The 18,459-nt window shown below is 32.5% G+C and overlaps 3 protein-coding genes and 1 pseudogene across 5 annotated transcripts in view; 1 reads left to right on the top strand and 3 right to left on the bottom strand.

Annotated features, from left to right (window-relative positions):
* The window catches only part of LOC128165347 (transient receptor potential cation channel subfamily V member 1-like), a 20,930-nt gene extending 13,924 nt beyond the window's left edge, over window positions 1-7,006 (bottom strand). For 2 of the 3 annotated variants that reach the window (XM_052829759.1, XM_052829760.1), the window contains exons 1-8: window positions 6,886-7,006; window positions 6,412-6,535; window positions 5,754-5,893; window positions 3,545-3,577; window positions 1,504-1,775; window positions 1,011-1,161; window positions 595-756; window positions 86-195 (exon numbers count right to left, since the gene is read on the bottom strand). In XM_052829759.1, the coding sequence (XP_052685719.1) occupies window positions 86-195; window positions 595-756; window positions 1,011-1,161; window positions 1,504-1,775; window positions 3,545-3,577; window positions 5,754-5,893; window positions 6,412-6,512 (969 nt within the window). In that variant the 5' untranslated portion in view covers window positions 6,513-6,535; window positions 6,886-7,006. The remainder of the gene's footprint in view (window positions 1-85; window positions 196-594; window positions 757-1,010; window positions 1,162-1,503; window positions 1,776-3,544; window positions 3,578-5,753; window positions 5,894-6,411; window positions 6,536-6,885) is intronic. The other variant, XM_052829762.1, reaches the window with a different exon arrangement.
* LOC128165359 (uncharacterized) overlaps window positions 1-18,459 on the bottom strand; it is an 84,812-nt gene that overhangs the window by 15,330 nt on the left and 51,023 nt on the right. The window lies entirely within an intron of this gene.
* On the top strand, window positions 9,036-14,648 carry LOC128165356 (uncharacterized protein C6orf62 homolog). Its single transcript, XM_052829773.1, has 7 exons — window positions 9,036-9,654; window positions 10,157-10,243; window positions 10,591-10,680; window positions 11,511-11,633; window positions 12,877-13,011; window positions 13,215-13,274; window positions 13,583-14,648. Exons 1-7 carry the CDS (start codon window positions 9,526-9,528, stop codon window positions 13,643-13,645), a joined length of 687 nt encoding a protein of 228 aa, XP_052685733.1. The 5' UTR covers window positions 9,036-9,525; the 3' UTR covers window positions 13,646-14,648.
* Window positions 16,455-17,704, bottom strand: LOC128165981 (uncharacterized; annotated as a pseudogene).

The raw sequence follows: 18,459 nt of genomic DNA, 5'->3' as shown, positions 1-18,459 counted from the left end.
AGTTTTAAATTTTTAAGTCTCATTACATTATTAACTGACTTGGTCAGTGGGTTAATACATCATTATTCTGTTTGGCAATACCTACCACAGGGGGCATCTTGGTGATCATCCAACTCAAAGGCTTCATTCCACTGTTATCTGATATTCTGACATTAGCTTTATAATCGAGCAAGAGACTGGCAGTTTCACTACGATCTGTAAAATGTTAAATATAAAAAATGATTTTCAGGAAAAACACAATTACATTCATGATGATAAAATCAAATGAATGGTGTTTGACATATTACAATTATTATTTATAAAATTTCTGCAAAGGTTTAGGATTCTATGTATCAAAGTTCTCCATCTCCCTCATTGGCTGTAAAAACCTAAACGCTAACACGTGTTGTAAGCGATGCTATATTCCCCACACAAAAAGTTTGGCAACAGAATAATTACAAAACATTAATATTCCATTACTAAAACATTAACTAAAATAAAACACTGCCTTGAAATTTTTATCTGGTATTTACAGGAGTATTTTAATTAATAACATCAGTCAAAACCATAAATATTATTCTCCTAGCACCTGATAATAAATAAAATAATGGTTACCCAGCTCTGCTGCCACAAACAGAGGGGTCCTTCCTTTGTAGTCCAAAACATTGTCGTATTTACATTTCATTTTTATCAACATTTTCAAGGAATTACAAGCATCATTTTTGGCTGCATAGTGAACAGGTGTCTGTTTCTCATTACTGAGGGATTCTCTGTCAGCTGTAAATAAGAAAAAGTCATTTTGTATCAAATCATGAGACCAATAAATTCAAAAACCAAACTTCTGTTTGAAAATAATATCAATAACGGTAGTTAACAAATCCCAGAAATATAAGTGTGTTTAAAAAATCCACAAAATGTGCTTTTTATAATTTTATACGTATACTATTTTTTCTCTTGGTCGATTTGAAATCTACGTTTTTTTTTTTTTTTTTATATTTGTAATAATTTCTACACCATCCTATAGCACTTACCTCCGTTTTTGATGAGGATTTCCACCATTTCTGGGTAGTCTACTGCTGCAGCCACATGAAGTGGAGTGCGCCCATACTTGTCTGCCTGATTCACATTGGCTCCCAATTCCAAGAGGAATTTGGCCACATCGATGTGCCACGTACGACAAACCTGTTGATAGAAGCCAAGTTTTAAAAATCAATTACCGTAAATGAAATCATAAAAAAATAAGATTGAATAAAATTGTTCTACTATTAAATGCTCCAAATTTTCAGTATCTTTTTTTTTAAAATTATAATCAGAAACAGGATTAATTTACCTTTTATCCAAATTAATTCATCATATTGAATGCATATTTTGTATATGTAAAAATGTGATAAAATTTGCCAACATTTTATCCAATTACATGATTGTTATAAGCATCTTAAATATTAATGCCTGTAAATCTCTTTTGAATTGTCTGGGAAGATTTATTTTTTTCACCTTATTTTCCTTTAAAAATAAACATCCTACCTCATGAAGCAATGTTTGTCCATGTTTGTCATTACAGTTTATGTTGGCACCATTTTTTATGAGTGAGTCCACAAAGTCCAAATCCACTTTGGCATTCGGGTCCCGAGACTGACCCAGTTGATAAAAATAGTCAATCAAAGTTTTGTCGTTGGCCGATCGAAGCTTCTTTTTCGTGTCCTGACGCATGCCAAATGGTTTATAGGCCTCTAGATCTTCCATTTGATCTATACCTTTCCCTTTTATAGCTGCCTTCTCCTCCTCATTCTGAGTGCCTGATGAACAAAAAGGTCTCAAAATCCAGGAAAAGTTTCTCTTTGATTTCAACCGCTTTGATTGTTTTGCCATTATAAACACTAATACAAACCACAGTCAGAACAATTGTTTAACACCTCAGACACCGACATTCCTTAATGCTATATATTAACTTATTGATTCATACAGTTAGTAATTTTTATCTTGTTGGTACAACATAATAATATGAGTGCACATTGTATCAAGTATCATATGCATGCAGTTTCAACAATGCAGCTGACATGATTTTTATACAATCATGTATTGATCTAAAGTGTCACTTACTTTTTGTAGTAATTTTCACTTACATTACAGATGATGGCCAATCAATTGCCATCTTATGCAATATATATGAATATTATTGATATTATTATAGTTAGAGATTATGCTAACATTATTGTTCTTACTCTAATTTGAATACATTTACTGAAAATATAGCTAATTTTTTTCTCTGAATGAACCTGGTACCTGATAAATTATATTTTTGCAGATAGCTTACAAAGAATACATAAGAAAGTAAGAAACTTTAAGCAAGTTAGGAGCCATCTTTACTTCCCTGACAAACTTCAGACTGACATAAACATTAAAGTAGACCACATCAAGACCTCTACTTTTTAAGACACTACATCACAAGATGGCAATTTAAATGTTTTAACAATTGTTTGTATAATTGTATGCATCAATTTGGTTAAAATTCATTATAACTCATTGGTTCAGTATCAGGCTTATGAACAACAGATCATGAGTTTGAATCCCTTTTGGGATTTTGTTCATATTTACTCAATTAAATTTTTGGAAATCAAAGGTTTTATTCAAAATTCATATTTTTGCCTATTTGACTTATTTACTTCATTGCATCACGTTATCTTTCATAATCAAGTAATTTTCTGTTGATTTCAAGGTGTAGCAAGCCACTTCAAACAATTTCTTATGCTAGTTGCAACAAAGAATGATAGTTCAGTTTTGGTCTAGCCATGCAAGCATTTCATCAATCAATATATTTACTAATTATCATATTCTTTATCTCTAGTAGTGTCCCTGAAACAATTTATTTAAAAGAGTCAATGAAAAAAACCCAACATTTTTCAGTTTTTGGACATATAACATATCAAGTGTAATTTGTTTAATGGAAGATGACATGTAATTTTGCATCAGGGTCAGGTAATAATGTAATTAGGTAAAGTACATTCTGACAATATCATAAATAATTAATGGATGCTGCAAAGCATCTTTCCATTGTTGTCATGTTCAAATTTCCACTGAGAACTCTAAACCTTTAAATTATTATACTGTTGTTGCAATGAATTTTAACTCTATATACTCATAAATTTTATGCACACAGAGCAAAATGATAGCCTATAACAATCCGGTAGTCAGAATAAAAACACTTTATACTGATACTGACTGCTGTGTACCTAGCTATAAAATTCTTGGGTATAAAAGATTAACGAATATGAAACATGCAAGCTTGATTTTAATACATGCATGCCTATATGGATATTAAAGCACGAGGATCTAAATAAGGATCTGAATAAAAAACAGTTCATGCTGTCAATTTACATGCAAATACATTAAAAAAAGATGAGTTTGAAACATAAAGAATATTAATTCAATTAAAATCAAACAATCAAAGACTTTTCTCCTTCTGGCTTTTAAAAGCTAGAAGCATTATCCCATACCCCTGGAATATCAAAATAAAGGAAGCTTATATTATAGCCTTGATGAATTGAGTCATTAGCCAAACTGTTACCTATATATGAGGTCTCCTCTCCAACCAAATGAACTGAATAGAACAAATTAAAAACTGACTAAATTAATTAATACTTAAATCCCAAAAGAGTTATGTCCCATGTTAGTGCTGATTTTAATCCATTCATGATCTTTCCACAATAAAAATGTTTACAAATTGTTTAGTACAGTTAACTCAGAGACAATCCTTACTTTTTTTTAATTCTTTACCTTCACAAAAATTAACCCATGAATATTCATACATATCTTATAAACTGATACAAGTATAATGAAAAGGAAAATTTTCAAAATGTTACAGTGTACTATCGGTACATGTATATAGTATGAAAAGTTACTCAGACAATATGACATACATGCATATTGTTAAGAGACTTAAAAATTTCTTTTGAAAAAAAAAACTTTTAAAATCTAGCCTCCAAAACAAAATTAATGCAAAACAAAAAAAAAAAATCCTTCTTATAATAACAAAGCTTAAATTCACGACCTAGCTACCTGATGGATGACTTTTTTCTGTGTTTTAATGTAATCAGTACTTAATAGATAGTAGATTATTTATAGCTTTCAGTAATTATAATATTATCTTATCATAAGAAATGAACAAACATATTTGTCGCTTACCCTCTTCAATCTTTACCCTTTGTCTTGATACCCCAGTACATTATTAATGTCCATGCACAGGTATCAATTAAACATTTTGGAATATATATCATAATTATGAAGTATATAGCATATAAATTAAAACTAAATGACTTGTATGCAGTTTGCAGTATGTTCATGCTAACACAAAAATATCAAGAACTACCGTAATGTGTACAACTTTCCTATACTAAACAATTTTCTTAATAAAATAACCAATTTACTTATTATTATCTACTATGGTCTTCATTAATTATCACTGTATACAGGTAAATCTTTGCCCCAATTTTATTTTTGTCCTATTTGCCCTCATCGATATTGGGCAATTTAATTTAAAACAGGACAAATCTCTTTAACCACAAGCAGCTAGCTCACAGTGTAGAGCAATTTAAAACATTCAGGAAATCTTTTACAAGCTTGATTCAGCTATTTTAATAAAACATGGGAAAATAGCCCTGTATACAGACAATTTCATCATAAATATATACCTGTATTAATTTTATAGATATTACAAGCCTGAAAGTTTGAAATTCAGTGTAAGTATGTTATATGTTAGAATGTTCACTATATATCTGCTAGTCACACAAGCAAAGAAACTTGTTTAAAGTTCAACAAATGAAAAAACAACACCCCCAAAAAATCAGGACAGATTCCCACTACCACTTATTAACACATACAGAAAATCATCTCACAGCTAAATAGAACACAAACTTATCTGTCTTATTGGTCATTATTCAATGTTTTTATAGTGCAGGGAATACATAAAGCATTGGAAATCTATATACTACTATTGGGTATACAACATACACATAGCAAGTGAGTACTAAAGCAGTCATTCTTCTTGCCGAGAATAAATTAACTTGATATTTGTATAGCTTGTGTACTGAATGCATATTTGAGTTTGTTTATATGGCCAATACTAAATTGTTAATTCTGAAAATTTGAGTTTTGAATGATTACACTTTTAGAATCAATTTTTACACAATATGACAGCAAACAATATGTAAACGTTTTAATGAAGTCTAATTAATATTCAATCATTTTAAAAAATCAAAATACTTGTCAAGAGCTATATATAACAAAGTCAATATAGAAAATAATACAATCATATAAAAAGTTTTTTTTTAACTATTTAGTACATGGCCATACTCATGAAATGATGTGTTTAGTTTCAAATGCACAGTATGCACTACTTGTCAGAGCTTACCAGGTTTCTCTGTTGTACAAAATAACCAATATTGAAAAATTCATTGAGAAAAATTAACACAGTGTTACTTACTTAATAACATATACAGGTTTTGAAACAACCTGAACCAATAAAACATAAAAATATATACTGGTACAGGTAGATATATACATGTACATGCAAACTATGACATACTTATTATAAGTAACTTATATTTACAAAAACAATTATGAATATGTTAATATGACTATCTATTTCAAGTACATTTACATCAATTAAGGGATTGGAAATAAAAGTCTACCTTTTATCAAACAATTAAAGGAATAAATCATGAATGTGTCTTTATTAAATGTGACATTTGAGCATTACCGCTACTCAGAACACTTACTTTTTGTAGCAATGACTCGCTTGGTTGCTGCATAACTTTTCCACTTGGAGGCCAATCCTTTGGCCCCAACAATGGCAGACAGTGCATTGTGTTTGGTTGTAGCATCCTTCACCTTTTCTTTCAGTGTGTTGATGAGTTTACTGTGGATTCAATTTCATTTTGATTTTTTTGCTTTTGATTTGTCAAATTATAGTGTAAAATTTCTAAGTTGCATATCAGAATTATCTGATTGAATTGAAATGAAATATTGATTTGTTATCATTAATGGTTCAAAATACTGTAACAATGCAATGAGGGGAAAAGAACCATCTACAACTGGCCTATACCTTGTGGAATCATAATGGTAAAAGTTTAATGCATGTCAAAGCAGAACATAGTGTTTTAAATGCACTAGAATATTGGTTTACTTATGTCAAAACAGTTAAAGTATTCATTGGCCATTGTGTTTTTAGACAGTTCTATATACTGACCAGGCAAATAAATTTTAATATATTGGTATATGCCTTTAGTTTGAAGCTACAAGTATACCAGACATAAGCTGTAATTATGTGTTTACCTTAAATGGCATTGCATATGCAATAATTCAAGTACAGAGCTTATGACATTGTAGAATAACAATAAACTCATTATGCACACAATGTTTATACTTATAATTTACCTATTATTTTGAACATCTGATCTCATATCTAGCTCAAATGAGCTGTTTTCTTCCCCTGTGGGTGCAACTTTTCCTTTCCGTTTCTTTCTTGGGGCATCCATTGAACAGAGCTATTCACAGATATCTAAAAATATTCAATTATTATGACAATATACTGAGGAAGGAGGTAAATATGTGAGCGATATATACATATGGTCAAAATATATAAATATATTATGTGAAAGCAATGTTAATATGAATGTTGTTCATGTTTTTATTAAGATAGTCGATAGTCGAAAAAATAATTCAGTTGTGTATGAGTTCTATTAAAAAATCCAAAAGTACAAAGATATCAATTTTACTCAAAAGCGCAAACAATGCTCATAATCGAGGAAATGCGGGTTTATTGCCTCAGATCAAAGCAACTGGAAAGAAGCAAGCATAAGAATTATGTTAGCACACAAACAAATCTAATCAATTAAATAAAATACGTACGTTCTGTGGATAAAACAACTAAGTGGTGTGAATGACTGCAGTAAAGGATTATTAACTCCTACAACAAGCACCTGTCAGTCGCCATCGATGTTTACAGTGTAGTCGGTGACAACGATTTCCCGCGTTATATTATAGTGTCAGAACCGAATTAATTCCGGGAAGTTTGTGGAGAGAGAGAGAGAGAGAGAGAGAGAGAGAGAGAGAGAGAGAGAGAGAGAGAGAGAGAGAGATATTTTCTAAGGTTTGCTTTATAAATTTAAAATTAATTATTAAACGATTGAATATAGATATTTCTAAAATTGAATAAGATTAGTGAAAACATAAAAAACGATGTTTGATTAAAAATGGTAGCTTATGCAATTGAAAAAAAAAATGATATTCAGCATTTAAGTATAGTTTATTATAAACAAAAAAAAAATAATAATAATAATGACGTAACGTTTCCACGACATATATTCATAATACTATAATAAAATAAACATCTAGAATCCATCTTCGAAATTCCTCAGGTAAAACATGCTCAAATAAGAATCATCGATCAAATGTCACAACACAACTGTCTTGTAAAAAATTCATTTGTATTTATATAAGTTTAATCGTTTACTCACAAATTAAGGATCCCTCAAGGGACATGTATAATTTAAACAAAATACATGTACATGTATACAGAATAAGAATTAAATGTTTACAAATTTCACAATGGTCTTCAGTTGAACCAAGAAATGAAAATTTACATTATCACATGGGGTGCAATTAGCCTATACAATGTGCATTATTATTATAGCAAGACAGGTGGCTTGAATGCAGAGAGTACCGAGGGACAGTGCCTATCTGTGAACAGTCAAAAAACTCTCTCTCTCTCTCTCTCTCTCTCTCTCTCTCTCTCTCTCTCTCTCTCTCTCTCTCTCTCTCTCTCTCTCTCTCCTATTTTCTTCTTCAGCTGAATAAAAAGCTTGGGATATCAGCTAGTAGAAAACTGTACTAGAATTAAAAAACTACTTTTTTCCTGTCAAGATTTAGTTTTTCTAGCGCCCTCCCTCTTAAAAAATGCTTCTGTATGCCAGAATGCCAAATTTGTCTTCGAGTACAAATAATAAAAGATGATCGGGTCCCTGTGCCTTCCACATTGCAATGTGGCCGGGCGCACCATATATAATTCAATAAAGAAGATGGGGGAACAAGATAGCGCAAATGCTCATTTGGTTTTGTCGTAAAAAACAATTTCAAATTAATTTTTTTCCAACCAAATATACTAGATGATGTTTTATTACAAGTTTAAAAAAGCACGATTTCTAACTATATTCAGTTTTGAATATTTTAACAAACGATAAGAAAAAAAATAAATTCTAAAGTTTTGGTGGTATCGAACCCACAACCTAAAAACCCTAACTCTATAATGTTACTTCATGTCTGGTGCTCTAACAACTGAGCCATTTCATTCACAACAAACATCATTGTTAAATGCTAAATGCAACTTCAACCACGAATTGACGGACTTGTAGTATTTCTCTAAAACGTTCAATTGTTGGGATACAAAATGATATTTTTAAAGTATAGTGGGTCATCTCTCCACGTTTTTGTTGATTGAAATCGGTTTGATTTCCTTTAAACCTCATATAGACTCTGACAAAAATATGGAGCCCAGACCCACTCTATAAAAGAAAAGGCATTGAACTTCTAATAATGACACTATTTGGAGGTTTTGACACGCATACGCCAGTTTAAATCAGCCTATTCTAATTAAATATTTAACATATTTAAAGGTTATAAATCAATGTTATGGTGAATATACATTGTTTTCAATAATTGAGAAAGAAATTATGAGATTTGTTCATATTTTAATTTTATAGTATCTTATCTATCCTCATATGGGCAGTTTACACGCCTTATTCACCCATCTTCTTTGAATAATTTCTCAAATACGTTTTACAGAGATTTACTCTTTTTACTATAAAATATATATACCCATCTACAAAATTTATGTACATACAACATCAGTATATGCTTCATTGTAGAGACAAATAAACGGGGTTACATATATTTACCATTCCCCATCTACTGATTGTTGAGAGCATAGAACCCCCCCCCCCCCCCTTTAAATTCGTTTTCAAAGTTTCCCGCCAAAAGTAAGCGAACTCTTTTGCGTTCGAAGGTAAACAGGAAGTGACAGATCACCATTTTGCAACAGATGTATTTCAGAGTCAACGAAAGTATTCGTACGGAAAAGCGTAAAATTCGCAACAAATTTTGTCAGAAATGGCCAAGAGACACTTTCCATTTTCAGTGATGTATCTTTCTATCAACTCTTTCTCGTTTGGCTCTACGGTTTACAGATAAAGAAGCATGTTTTGCAAGGGAAGTGGATTAAATGCATAAGGATCAGAGATCGACTCGCGCTGGCCAAGAAGGGAGGATGCTGAAAATATCGTCATTTACATGACTCCATTGTGGATCACGAAAATTGTTAATTAAGTTTATTTCAAATGACATGTTTTGTTCACAAATTGCAAAGATGTAGTAAGCTAAGAGACATTTGTACTTGAAGTACTTAATTGCGAAGGAAATGAAAATTGCTCTCATAAGTCAGATTAAAGATATTTGAATCCCTCTGATAATGTAGACTTTTCACTTAAAAACAAAATGGGTGATCCACACAACCGAAAAAATTTAGCCGTTAATCGATTGAGGAATCAATTGAAGAAGAAGAGAGAGTCTTTGGCAGACCAGTTTGAGTTTAAAATGTACATTGTATTTCACTTCAAAGAACAGGTAAAACACAATGTTTTTGAGTGTTTACTTACTGTAGATTCTTAATTAAATGCAAGGAATTAATATCTGCGTAAAATTGCAAGAAGCACATCTCGCGAATTTTGAAATCTCGCTTTTATTTTTCGGACGTGTAAACTACATGAAACTATGATAAAAATCATCATTTGCGATTTAATGTTCTTGCCATTTGATGGATAACGGTTGAATCGCGGAATTAAGTACAAATTAAGTATTAAGTGTAAAATAAGGAATCTACAGTAATGTTTTGACACTCTTTGTTTAGGTTGGATTTTTAGTGAAATAATTTTTTAAGAAAGTGAAGACTGGAACAGTATAGTATAGTATAGTATAGTAATTAGTAAATTTATTAAGAGACAAATGTATATTGAAAAAGCAAGTTAAAACTAAAATCTACTGCTGTGTTAATTCATTTACTATAAATGATAACATGTTCAAGTCGCTTAGATAGATTAATCACACTCATTTTACTTTGTATTTAAAGAAAAAGTCACCAGCCCTATTTGAAGTTTCTGAAGTTGTGCCAGTCATGACTAACAATTATGAAGACTGCATTCTTAAAGGCGTCCAGGTTTGTAGATGACCATAAAAACTGATTTGTATTCGAACAAAAAAAATTTCAACCCGTAATCTTGATATCATGTCTACAATTCAATTTTTTAGCAATACAACAATAAAACAATATTTTATATTAATGACCATGATTAATACAGTAAGCAATAAAGATGCAGGGGGGGGGTGGTTATGTGTTAAGTGAAGAGTTTTAAGTATAAAGTTAAGTCTTGAGAAAAATTGACCAACAAACAGAAATAAACAAGAAAATGTTGATTACAATCTAAATAAGAGGCCATAGAGGTAGAACATGCTAACATGCATATGAGTTAATACCTCTACAAAATGTTGTATATTTGATTTCAGGATAAAGCCTACTCATTTGAAAGTTCCCAGGAACTGCTCGAAAAAGACATAGTTCAGCTCCATGCACCTCGCTGGCATCCACTCAGACGCGTACGTATTTGTTTTATAAATGGGCTGTGTTCAAAATTCCTCAGCTGCAAGGATTGATGACTACAATGTAGGTGTATAGAATGCACTGTTCGAATTATTGCTTGTTATTGCAAAACTAGTTTATTTTTTATAGTGGCTGCAGAGATCTAGAAAGGCTTTAAGCTTTTACAATTTAAAACCCAGCCCTAGTGAAATTTATGTTTTGAAATGGGTATTATAAAAAAGATATCAAATTTTCTACTTAAGAAGTAGTTTATCAGTTACTTTCTATAAAGTTTTTATGCATATTGATTATTGTTTGTTAAAGGGAATTGGACACGATATAAGATCAACAATTTTATTTTTATTTTTTATGTATAAAATGGTTAACTGGTGCATTTTAAATGATTGACCAAAATATTGAAATCAATGTTAAAGTCAAGTTACAAGTGAGATACAGAGGTAAGAATTGGTTATTATGTAAACAAAGCTCGAGTCTTATAGTTGTTTACAAAAAATGTAATGTAGAAAATTATTATTTCTTAGACAAAATGACATGTAAAAAACAATTTCAACTTATTCAATATCTTCAGAAATACTATTATCCACAAAAGAAAGATACATTTAATTGAAACTTACACCAATACAACACATATGTAAAAAATGACAATATTGAGCTTTGTTTACATAACAAAGAATTATGAACTCTGTATCTTGCTTATAATTTGATATTTGACTTTCAAATTTTGACATAGCATTATAAACTTCTATATTTATGAGCATAAACATTGAAAACGGAAAAATGGGACAAACACGCACATTGAAATCATCTTTAGATCTTTTTTTCAAAGGATATCCTTGGCTGTACAACAGATGTGGATTTTCTTCTGTGGCCAAGAAATGACATAGAAAAAATTGAAGGAAGATTGTTTTCAAGATGGAAAGGAGAAGACATGAGTTTTAAACCAGTCATGGTAAGGCATTATGTTTACTTGTAATACATGTACCGGGTAGGCGGGTACTTGAACTCAGGCCTGAGAATCATGAAGCAATCTTAGACTAACTAAACCCGGCCTGATTGACCACCTCTACTGCAGGCGCATCATTGTCTGACACACAGATATCTAGGTTCCTATTCTCACTGATGTATTTAAAGTGATCAGATGAATAGAGAGGTTGTCCTTTGTCAAAAAAAATTGTACACTGTCTGAAATCAGTGACAATTGAAATGCTATTAAAAGTCTCTGGATATAAAAATTTCAAATGATCATTTTATGATAAATGATTTTTGTATGAATGACTGAAATTTTTATTCAATTGTTTCATGATTCTGAGGCCAGATCATTTGATTACCAGAGAAATATCACTTTGTAAATCAGCTAGTAGACTAGTGCAGAAGTCCTTCAGAGTCTGAGGATAGAAATTTAATGATTTGGTCATAGGATTAGTAGATTTACATTAAACAACCTATTTACACTACAAATTAGGTTGGATAAGCTTTATTTCTTTCTCAATCAAATGGTGGTAAAGGGTGGGGAAGTTTAACCAACCCTGGGTTTCCAACATTTTATTAATACATTCAAAATGAGTCCTCAAAATTGATAATGAACAACTTTTATTAAGAACAAAATGCATGATTGGGGTTTTTAGCCGGGCTCTGCTGAAAGCAGAGTCCTGGCTCTAGGCAGGCAAATCGCCAATGTTACTATAAATAGCAAAGTAAACAAAAAACCAAACAGCGTCAAAGTAAAAGCTTCCGCTATACTAAATAGTTACGCAGAGAGCCAAGTTTTGTCAAAAGTGTTTGCATTTTTTTTTTATTTTCGAGAGAATTGTCTATCTTTTTTAGTTTTCTTATCAATAACGTGTTTTAAAAACAGACTATGCATTTTGGACACATACAATGCGCAAGAATTTCCAAGAACTACTTTACTGTGTGTTGAAGAAATGGGGATTGTGTATATAACGCTTCTTGCAAAATTCAATGCAGCAACTGTTAATCTTTTTTCTACTAGAGAGACATATTTTTGTTTATAGCCGCTTACAACATTTGGTCGCTCTTTGACGCTTTGCCAACATTAAAAGAGAGAGAGAGAGAGAGAGAGAGAGAGAGAGAGAGAGAGAAAGATTTTCAGTCTTTACTACACAATATGCATAATGACACCAAAAAGAGCCCGGCTTTCAGTACTTCAGTACTTTGATTAAATATGATTTCAGGAGGATTTTGTGTACTTCCATGAAGACTATGACAAACAACTAGCACGTTTGGTCAACAAGAAGGAGAGATCAGCATTGATTATCAATGACCCCAAACAGTCCATGTTTTTGTTTTTGGATAAGCATCATATCCAGGTAAAAATATGAATTATAGTCAAATTAATTTTTTTTCAGTAAGTTTAATGTTATTTGAAAGTGCAACCTGTTTCATCAACTGATAAATTGAAGACTTACTAACATGATTCTAAAAACTGAATGAAATTTTATGTGATTGTTGATCACTTAGATGTGTTCATACCAGAACAGCCTATGACGAAACAAAATGATTTTATTTTTAGACAACCACAAACAAAATGACTGTGTTTAAGCTGTCCAGTGTCTGCCTATATTTACCACAAGTAAGATTGCTCTCTAGTTTTTCTCTATTAATTTTATATGTTTCACTTTCTATTTGAAGCAAAACTAAAAGGCATATATTTATTTACTTTGAACTGAGGTAATTTCATAAAAGTCAATAACCAGCCTATTATTCCTGCTATTGCCTATTGATCCCTCTTCTTGTGCATAAAGAATATCAACAGTGTTTATGACCCACAGGCCACAGGTGTATTGTGGCCTGGAGGTCAAGTTCAATAAAAATTTTATAATTTCATTAATGTCAATTAAAATAACAACTTAATATAGGTTTATTTTTTGTTATTGACAGAATCAGCTGACGTTGTGGGGCCCTGGTACAATCAACGATTTCCTGTCAACCCATCTCATGTGATGTCAGCTACTAGGGCTCACTGGTGTTAAGTGAAGCCCTTGCTTTTAATAGTTGTCAAGAATTTGGACAGTTTTTGATTGTCTTTGTTAAAATTTGGTTTTCAGGTTACATTTCTTAGACAAGAAATATTCATGGATACCTTTGCTTCATGTGAAAGGCTGAAGTTACAAGAGATGTACCTGTTTTTTGAATTTTTTTAAAAGTGATTTATTTGCAAACATTTTGAGGAAAAACTCACATTGCTTTTAATATCACCTTTTATTTCAATACTGCTGTTTATTTTTCTACACTGTAAAGTATTTCTGCATTCTCTTTTCTTTTCTATGTTAGATAATCCAACAATTAATGTCCCTCTGTGAAGTATTCATTTGCTCTATATAACAAAATTTACAGAATCAGCTAAAGCCTCAAACTCGGTGTGTTTTTTCTGTTATTTGGAGTTTTCTCCTTGATTTTATGTTTTTGTTTGCTCAGAATTATTATCTTTGTTCTATCATTGCAAATTTGATTTTCATACAAATAGCCCCCTGATTATGGAAAATGTTGTTGAAAGATCATCCAAAATGAATGATGTCACAAATAGAGTTGACATTTCAATTAATATGTAAGAATGATTCTATAGCATGATGAAAACAAAATAGTTAGTTTTCACAAAGTTACAAGAAGAGGAAAGCTCTGACAAAGAAAATTGTTCTTCGTGAGGTACAGTCACATTTTCATGATTTGAGTGGAGAGATTTTGTAATATCTTTGATATTCTAAATTCCAATTCTTTCATCTCTCGTACTTATTGTGGCATAGTAATAAGGATGCAGCTTGTGGCCTTGAGCCTAGCATTGCTCAAAGTGGATTCCATCATGAAAGTGTTGATTTTATTCAGGATACAGTTATTATTTCTGTAGAATGAACTACATGAAACAAGTCATAAAATTTCTTCATTTCATTCTTCTGTAATTGCTTTTATTTGATCTTACTGATAATAAAAGGGAACTTCCAACAACTTACACGTACATTATTTTCTTTTTTCTCTCGTAGAAGTGAAAGCGTTTGATTATTTCTAATTATACCTGCACTTTCTAAAGAAAGTCAGTGGCGTAGCTACCATGTATGCTTATATGCCTGAGCATGCACATCATTTGGGGGGGGGGGGAGGAAGAAACTCGGTAAAAAAATAAAGAAAGAAAAAAAATTCAAGTATTAAGGTCCATACTTTGTTATCTCTTCAACGGTTTCCGTCACCCGGTCCTACTTTATCCGGAATCAATGCTAAACAAAGACGTCTTAAGTACCAAATATAGACACGCAATGTGGTTTTACAGTATCATAATTATTAAATAACAGTACACAATGCATGTACCTAATAAAGCACATTATTTTAACCCCCCCCCCCCCCCCAATAGAATATCACAGCTTTATTGAGATATTCATTAGCATAAACTAGGTGAAAATGAACTTAAGAATAAAAGTTTGAGAGGGTCAAAAACAAGCGTCAAAAGTTTTTTCTACCTTTGATAAGCTTTTAATAAGTTTTGTGATTTTATGCCTAAACTATAACCAAAACAATTTTAAGTGCCTAAAAATGCTTAAATAGTGAGCATTCCTTTCAATTTTTGCGATGATTGTTAGTGTTAACAAGAAAAGAATTCCTGGGTCCCCCGCCGGTCAAGCAGTATACTAGTATCGAGTCTATCGACCAAGGCTGATTTTCGAACTTGACCAACGTATTAGTGGTATAAACATTTGGTATAAATTTAATGAAAATCCGTCAAAATTTGTAGGCATGAGAGCGCTTACAAGGTCAATTTTTGGATAAACTGGGGTCATTATTGTGGTCAGAGTCCCATAACTCCAACAAAAAGTATTGACCAATGCTGATTTTCGAACTTGACCAAGGTATTAGTGGTATAAACATTTGGTATAAATTTAATGAAAATCCGTCAAAATTTGTAGGCATGAGAGCGCTTACAAGGTCAATTTTTGGATAAACTGGGGTCATTATTGTGGTCAGAGTCCCATAAATCCAACAAAAAGTATTGACCAATGCTGATTTTCGAACTTGACCAAGGTATTAGTGGTATAAACATTTGGTATAAATTTAATGAAAATCCGTCAAAGTTTGTAGGCATGAGAGCGCTTACAAGGTCAATTTTTGGATAAAACGGAGTCATTATTGTGGTCAAAGTTCGATAACTCCAACAAAAAGTATCGACCAATGCTGATTTTCGAACTTGACCAAGGTATTAGTGGTATAAACATTTGGTATAAATTTAATGAAAATCTGTCAAAGTTTGTAGGCATGAGAACGCTTACAATGTCAATTTTTGGATAAAACGGAGTCATTATTGTGGTCATAGTCCCATAACTCCAACAAAAAGTATCGACCAATGCTGATTTTCGAACTTGACCAAGGTATTAGTGGTATAAACATTTGGTATAAATTTAATGAAAATCCGTCAAAGTTTGTAGGCATGAGAGCGCTTACAAGGTCAATTTTTTCATAAAACGGAGTCATTATTGTGGTCAAAGTTCGATAACTCCACTAAAAAGTATCGACCAATGCTGATTTTCGAACTTGACCAAGATAATAGTTGTATAAACATTTGGTATAAATTTAATGAAAATCCCTCAAAATTTGTAGGCATGAGAGTGCTTACAAAAAAGTGTGACGGACGGACGCACGGACACACGGACGCACGGACCCACAGACCCACGGACACACGGACCCACGGACACACGGACCCACGGACACACGGACGGACGCCCGGCATTTCTATGTCCCCGCACCGCGTTGCGGCGGGGGACAAAAATCGTCAGAATTCATGAGCTTCCGGGGCCTTCGCCCCCTGGGCCCCCACCAGGCTTCGTCCTGGACCCACTAACATTTTAAGCATGCACTTCGATTCTGGTCTAGCTACGCCACTGAAAGTTCGGGTGTATTGTTAGTTACTGTATTAAATTTCCAAATTGCCAAAAAGTTGTCTTGAACTTAAAAAATCACAAACACCTAAATGAAAAGAAGTTGAAAAAGGAAAAAAATAATCTCATTGGAGATACCATGTTAAAAAAAATGTCGGGTGTTGGTTACATAAAGGCAGTCTTGAGTAAATGTCTGATATTCCGAAAATGAACATGAACTTCATCAGGGGGCATGACGAGCAACTCCTCCCTCAGCCTTCTTGCCACTGCAAGAACTGCATCGTCCAGGACAATCAAGTAGAAGTCCTGCAGAAATAGGAATATGAATTCATATGGCATATCCCTTGAGCTATTTTGTTATCTAAATTATATAACTACTCGTTAGTTTAAAAGTGATTAAATGAAGGTATAATACTGAAACTTAATCAAAGTGAATCTGGTTTGTTAACTGTTGGTTACATAAAGGCAGTCTTGAGTAGCAGTTTGGTCTAGTTCTGCCACAACATCGTCTCTGCTTCCGTTGGCATTTCCCGGCAATATGTGCAGGTACACCAGGCCGGGGTAGGACCATCTGATGGAGGATGATGTCCGCCATGCTGTCCGTCGTCCCTGTCCAAAACATCGAACACGAATTCAGGGTGTTGTGATGCGATATCGACAACAAGTCCCCTCAGGTCACAATCCGATAGACGAGAAATTCTATCCTGAAATGATTAAAAACAATTTTTGCATGTCAGCACATTTTTTCCAGAATGGAACATATTCGGTCACAAATTGTTGAAATACAATATTCTTATATCCATGAATTTTCTTTTTCAAATTTAATACATATGTCAGGATAACTAATTTAAAATATTACTATTTATACCTGCAACTGACGATTTCTCTCCTCTAAAGTAGCTGCTGCTACCTGAGCCGTGTTGGGTCCATCATCAGCTCCCCTGCGTGGTTGACCTCTTCCTCTTGAAGCTCTCCTTGGTCCTCTGCCCCTCCCTCTTACATGTACACCCCTGAGGGTGTCACGACCCCGGCCCCTACCTCTTCTAATTGTCTGGTCAGGATCAGCTGGCTCGCTGCTGTCAGAACTACCGGTATCATGTGGATACATTGAGCTTCTAGAGTCCTGAAATAACCACCAATACATGTTTGTCTTTGTTATATATAAAAACAGTAAGACGGGTGTTAACTTGTATCTGATAGATCGATTTTTCTGATTGATTTTTTTTTTTACATTTTTGGTTGGTTATTACAGTGTTTATTTGTATGTTTAATTGATCCCCCCCCCTAATTTTGAAGCAGAGAACCATCATTTCTGCTTTACAGATAAACTGGAATGTGCATATTTACAGGGGGTAAAATCTAAAGATATTTTACGTAAATTCTAACGTAACACAGTCACCTGAAATTTTATTATAAACTTGCAAAGGTGGCTCAATATAACCAAAACAATTCAATCCCCTCTAGAAATAAAGTGTTAAAGGGGAAGGATTTTCCCATCACACTTATATAAAAGAGGTAGAATATTTCAATCTTTGGCTGTATATTGAACGACTTGTTGATAAAAAAAAATCAGGTGTCCGTGATAATAAAAATAGAACGTCTATATGTTAACTGATGAAATAGAGACACTACACATCGAATATCATATTTATCAATTTTTCATACCCATTTTTTCCGTATATAATAATCTAGTTTGTTTTATAAGTATGAAACGCTCACAATTTATTATGATGTTTTATGTTGCAATTTTACTGGAATAAAAAAAATACCCCTTTGGGTACCACATTCATGTTTCAATGTACAAAACATCGAACGGAAACAATTGTCATTGATTTATTACAATTTATTAATAGAAATGGATTAAATAATACTTTCTGGAAGGGATAGGCTTGCAATACA

This window comes from Crassostrea angulata, chromosome 10 (genome assembly GCF_025612915.1).
Source record: "Crassostrea angulata isolate pt1a10 chromosome 10, ASM2561291v2, whole genome shotgun sequence".
NCBI classification, from domain to species: domain Eukaryota; kingdom Metazoa; phylum Mollusca; class Bivalvia; order Ostreida; family Ostreidae; genus Magallana; species Magallana angulata.
Note: the sequence above shows the minus strand (reverse complement) of the source record. Positions and strands in the feature narration are given on the sequence as shown.

What these genes read in the sequence shown, in the direction of transcription:
- LOC128165356 (XM_052829773.1), top strand. Translation starts at nt 9,526, where the DNA reads ATGGGTGATCCACACAACCGAAAAAATTTAGCCGTTAATCGATTGAGG. An exon ending in TATTTCACTTCAAAGAACAG is followed by an intron (nt 9,655 to 10,156) that starts GTAAAACACAAT and finishes TTGTATTTAAAG; the next exon opens with AAAAAGTCACCAGCCCTATT. An exon ending in TGAGTTTTAAACCAGTCATG is followed by an intron (nt 11,634 to 12,876) that starts GTAAGGCATTAT and finishes ATATGATTTCAG; the next exon opens with GAGGATTTTGTGTACTTCCA.